Source organism: Priapulus caudatus, unplaced genomic scaffold (genome assembly GCF_000485595.1).
Source record: "Priapulus caudatus unplaced genomic scaffold, Priapulus_caudatus-5.0.1 Scaffold64, whole genome shotgun sequence".
NCBI classification, from domain to species: domain Eukaryota; kingdom Metazoa; phylum Priapulida; class Priapulimorpha; order Priapulimorphida; family Priapulidae; genus Priapulus; species Priapulus caudatus.
The window spans coordinates 180,447-186,096 of NW_014577125.1; the positions used below are offsets into that span (position 1 = coordinate 180,447).

The 5,650-nt window shown below is 48.7% G+C and overlaps 2 protein-coding genes across 2 annotated transcripts in view; both read left to right on the plus strand.

Annotated features, from left to right (window-relative positions):
- Positions 1 to 2,017, plus strand: part of LOC106821215 (arginine-glutamic acid dipeptide repeats protein-like) — a 6,370-nt gene extending 4,353 nt beyond the window's left edge. Inside the window, exons 2-4 of the mRNA XM_014825924.1 lie at positions 402 to 482; positions 652 to 857; positions 1,676 to 2,017. Of these exons, the coding sequence (XP_014681410.1) occupies positions 402 to 482; positions 652 to 857; positions 1,676 to 1,983 (595 nt within the window). The 3' untranslated portion in view covers positions 1,984 to 2,017. The remainder of the gene's footprint in view (positions 1 to 401; positions 483 to 651; positions 858 to 1,675) is intronic.
- The window catches only part of LOC106821214 (arginine-glutamic acid dipeptide repeats protein-like), a 57,218-nt gene extending 52,228 nt beyond the window's left edge, over positions 1 to 4,990 (plus strand). Inside the window, exon 15 of the mRNA XM_014825923.1 lies at positions 4,683 to 4,990. The gene's annotated coding sequence lies outside the window, so the exon portion shown is untranslated. The remainder of the gene's footprint in view (positions 1 to 4,682) is intronic.
- The last annotated feature ends 660 nt before the right edge of the window (positions 4,991 to 5,650 follow it).

Here is a 5,650-nt window from a genome sequence, read left to right on the forward strand (position 1 = left end):
GGCAGCACTGTCTCTATGAGTAGTTATCCACTGACTGTGATGTGTCTCTGGCACCATGGTCCCTGTCACTAGGCAGCACTGTCTCTATGAGTAGTTATCCACTGACTGTGATGTGTCTCTGGCACCATGGTCCCTGTCACTAGGCAGCACTGTCTCTATGAGTAGTTATCCACTGACTGTGATGTGTCTCTGGCACCATGGTCCCTGTCACTATGATATACTGTCTCTATGAGTAGTTATCCACTGACTGTGATGTGTCTCTGGCACCATGGTCCCTGTCACTATGATCTTCTGTCTCTATGAGTGCTTAACCACTGACTGTTATGTTGCTCTGTCATGGCCAGACTGTCTCTATGAGTAGTTAACCACTGACTGATTGGCGTGGCTCTCTATTCTGACAGTGGTCTGGCCGTCTCTGCAGAAACTCCCCCTCGTACATGTCGTACGAAGTACCAAAAAGCTATCAGAGCCAAAATGGCCACGTGGGATCAATTTATTGCCAGCGATGGTGTTTCGAAGTGTTTTATCGACGTGCTTTTCAAGCATTTTGATGCGATTACTTGCCGATTCGGCGACAGAGCGCTGTCTTCCTGTTTTGATAACACGATAACATCTGATAACGTCATTTAACACTGTTTGCTGTTCGCACAGACTAGAGATTGAGGCAAAGCTGGAGCAGGAGAGGCGAGAGAGGGAGTTCCGTGAACGCATGAAGCTTGGAATCGGAGCCGACGGCAAACCCCTGACAGGTCACCCCAGCATGCCCTCCATGGATCCGTCGCGGTGGGCGGAGCTTCAGCGGCAGTACATGCAGGGTGGGCCCGGTCCAGCCACCATCCCCGGCATGATCCCTTCAGGTAAGAACGCAAAACCGATTGCAGTTGGAATTCACGCTGTCGCCTTGTTGGCGTCTTGACCCTCAACAGATTCAATTCAATTCAATTCAATTCAATTTACTTTATTTACACTTGTAAATTACATTTTGGAGTAACATATTAGTTAAGCAAGTTAATAGACAATGTTAACAAAATTAAAACAAATGAAACTAAATAAATAGAAGTGATGGAATGACGAAATGACAATTGGATTGAAATGAGATTAGGAACAACTGATTCCCAGAATGAAATTCCCAGTGAAATTTCCACGTGCAGTTGTGCTATTATTGTGAGAACGTTCCATGTCTAAGGAATTTAGGGTTAATAACTGTGCGTACGTGCAATAAACATGATAAAGGGGGAATGGCCGACATGGCTCATCATCATCATCATCATCGTCATCATCACCATCATTATCACCATCATCATCATCATCATCATCATGACCATCATCATCATCATCATCATCATCATCATCATCATGGCTGTCAAGGAATCATGTAATAGCTTTGGCATTGTGCTACATCTGTTACTGTGAACCTCCTACTAGCCAAGGAGCTAAATATAACAAGGAGAGGAAGGGCCGCCATATCTGGCCCAAATTTGGGTTCGGCAGAGACCCTAGAACAGATTAGTGTTCTATTGTCTCTGGGTTCGGCCTGCACAGCCGTTTCAGCTGATTATGGTCCATAGATGGCGCCCTTGAGGCGAAAAGCACACAGCCAATCCGCTTCCTCTCCTTGTTATATTTAGCTTCTTGATACTAGCCAGCCATATAACACTATTCCTTTCTTCTATAGGTTTACTAGAACGGGAACAGATGGAGCGGGAACGAGAGCGGATGGACAGACTCGGCATTCCGCCACCAGGGGGAGCTCTCGGCCCTAATCACATGTCGGCAGAGCGACTTCACATAGAGCGCATGATGGCGGCCGATCCGATGACGAGATTCAGCATGTACCCACCAGGAAGCGCCACTGCTGCCATGCACGCGCACATGCATGCGCATTCCCACACGCACCTACATGTGCACGACCCGTTAAGCCAGCCGGGATCAGGCATACCACCAGGGCCTCCACATGGCTTACACATGATACCTGGTGAGTAAATCTTAAGTTGAACGACTTGCCACGCAAAATTGAAACCTTCTCACTCTCCGATGATGCCACCTTTAACTCGGTATTATGCTTGTGAGATACTGAGAGACTTTTGATTACTTTTGATGACTACTGAATACTTTTGAGCATTAAAATGCTCAGTTTGCATATATAGTACTACACTTACACTTATACATATGTGTAGTCGCGTGCACCGTGTGCTTGCTGGCGTGTGCGGGTGTGCGGTGTGTCAAGATGATTTTATTATCGTGGTATATGCTAATGTGTTACACGGTGCGTTGCACATTGCTCCATTATTTCGAAATCTGTTCACTTCTGTCCTATTTGCTAGCTGTTTGGACAGCAATGTATACTTTGTTATGTGATATCATCCAGGATTTACAAAACAGAGACTATAGACAACTTCTTTACTCAAGTTATTTGGAGGAATTTTGCAGAGAATGCTATCGTGTCCAAAGCATGTTTATATGATATGAATATTTACAAACATTTCTATAATGTTATGATATATCAAACCGAAACAGATTTCACATTTCAGCCCTAAAGTTCAAATACAAACAGTGGAATTTCTCATGTTTCCCTGTAAGTTATTTTATTAATTAATAACTAAACGATTAGACGTGAGCGTGTATCTTGTGACGGCAGATTTATTCGCACAAATGTACCGAGGAAAGTACACACCTGCTCTCGCTGTGATATCACCTTCAAGCCCACGCCCGACTCGAAGCTCGCTCGCGATCGTGCCGAGAGGCTAAAGAGAGCGCGAGCATAGGGAGAGGGAGAAGGAGGAGAAATGTGCAGTACGTATCAGCGATCTCTCCCTCTGACGACTTACTCTTGTTAACCTTTCACTGTCATGTGATCATGACAATAAATACTTGAGATGTGATGATATTCGTATATATTTGTAATTGTGTAGATTATGTACGTCTACTATGAATGATATTTGTGGAAAAACAGATTTCTGATTTCACTTACTGAAATATATTATAGTTATGAGCTGCCAATAAATTAAAATTCCTGGAAATCATATTATTAATAATAATAGTAATTATAATAACAATAATAATAATAATAATAATAATAATGATTTTGATAATAATAATAATAATAATAATAATAATAATAATAATTAATTCTCTGCTAATTCTCTGCAGAAGACGGTCCTTGGACTCGACCCCTATGACCGGAAGCCGCACGTTGCGCACGACGATGAATTGCTCCTCTACACCTCTATCAGCGAGCGATCGTCGCCGCACGCCCTCGCGCGCAGGCGCCTCAGTCACGATCATCGCCCGCGCTCGCACAGGCTTCAGCGCAGTACCGCATTTTACCGCAACTGTCGGCGCGTTTCTCATCCCAGCGTGCCGCATCGCGCCCGCCGCGATGTTCCCCGCGCCCTATGTTGCCTCAGCCGCTACGCGCGTCGCACTTGAGGCGGGCGCTCGATCCCGCTGCTGCATCTATTCAGCTGTCCGCTTCGATCTCTACCGACACCCCGGAAGAAGCTGGTAATACTGCCTCACTTCTCCTTCGCTGTCGTGCTGCAACTGTCCTCTATGAAGTAGTTTATCTACTGACGTGCATGTGCGGTCCGATGACAGTATGGACCATTCACAGCCTGTCAGCTGTTTACCACCATAGAGACTACCTTCTGTCGGGGCAGCACTGTCTCATGAGTAGTTATCCACTGACCTGTATTGGTGTGGTCATGACAGAGACCATCATGCAGCCATTCCAGTGGTTAACTCACTCATAGAGACTCTTTTCCTGTCGGCAGCACTGCCTCTATGAGTAGTTTATCTACTGACTGATTGTTCTGGTCATGACAGAGGACACACAGCCAGTCGTGGTTTAACCACTCATAGAGACGCTTTTCTGTCGTTGCAGCAACTTGTCTCTAATGATAGTTACCACTGACTCGGAGTGGCGGCCAATGACAGAGACCAATCTCAGCAGTCAGTGGTTTACTACTCACAAGACTATTTCTTCGTGCAGCACTGTCTCTAGAGTAGTTTCTACTGATCTGCGATGCGGCCATGACAGAGCACCATCACCAGCCAGTCAAGAACGTTAACACACTCACAGAGACGTTTTCTTCGATGCAGCACTGTCTCTATGAGTATTATCTACTGAACTGTGATTTGCGGCCAGACAGAGACCATGCACAGCCAGTTCAGTGGTTGTACCACTTATAAGACGTTTTTTCTGTCGTGCACATCTGTCTGCTAGAGTAGTTAACCACTTGACTGAATGTGTCTCTGCATCATGGTCCGTCAACTCTATGATCTTACTTCTCTAAGCTTAACCAACTGACTGTTATGTTACTGCGTCATGGCCAGACCTGTTCTCTACGAGAGTTTAACACACAATATATCACTTTTCTTTGTATTATACTGTTCTAACGGCATTGTTTTTAATTCAATTTTTTTTCTACCAAGCATGACTTTTCAGTGGGGGGGGCACCTGGGGGGGCACAGAAAATTTATGGGGAGCACGTGCCCCTCCAGGCCCCCCCGTAGCTACTACCCTGTTCCACAATAGATAAGCTGCATGGGAAGTCACTCTTTGTTCACGTTTTACAGGCATGACTGCGTACTACTGACTGCAAACGTCATTTTGAGGTGCGCCTGGGAGCTCACTCAGTAGATATTCTCACATTTCAACCAATTGTTCTCGTTCGATTCAGCACGAAAGAAGAAGACCAAACGACTGAAAGTGGCGGCACGGTGCTGCCACCTGGACCCGAGCTCGCTGCAGCTCTGCCGGCGCAGCCGCGACCACAACCGCCACCGCTAGTGCCTGTGGGGTCCGTACGTCTCAAGATGGACGCCTCTAAGCCAATCAGGAGCAAGGAGACCGCCGAGGTGCTGAGCGACGTCTCAGAGACAAGCGACTCGGACGTCAGGCAGGGGGCGCTGCTAGCGTTCAGCAGCGCGCCGCCGAAAAACGCCGAGATGCCGCGACTCGTCGAGACGACGCTAGTGCGCGCCGCCGCCGCCGCCGACGCTCTGCAGAGGGCGCCGCGTGCGGCGGCGGAGGCGGAGGGCGGGCGAGCGTGCGCCCCGGTGCCCACGATCGCAAACATCAGCACGTCGGGCGTGCCGTCGGCGTTCAGTCCGCCGCACGTGTTTGACGCGCGCGCGCTGTTCGCGCACCGCGAACAGACGCCCGAGCGGACAGAGGGCGCCGCCAGCAGCGAGGCGGCGAAGGTGGCGCCACCGGAGCCGGCGGCGGAGAGCGTCGCTGTGCACATCAAGCAGGAGGCTGTGGATCCGTACGAGTACGAGGACGAGGAGGAGGAGAAGGTGGAGCTGAGGAGAACCCCGTCCCCTGAACCGACGCCGGACAACACCGAACTGTGCCGAACCAAGTCTGCAATGTAAGTGAACATCGCCTGGTGTGTGTGCACGTGTGCGTGTGTGCGTGCGTGCGTGTCAGTGTGTATGTGCGAATGTGAGTGTGCATCTGTGTGTGTACGTGCGTGTGTGCGTGCGTGCGTGTCAGTGTGTATGTGCGAATGTGAGTGTGCATCTGTGTGTGTACGTGCGTGTGTGCGTGCGTGCGTGTCAGTGTGTATGTGCGAATGTGAGTGTGCATCTGTGTGTGTACGTGCGTGTGTGCGTGCGTGCGTGTCAGTGTGTATGTGCGAATGTG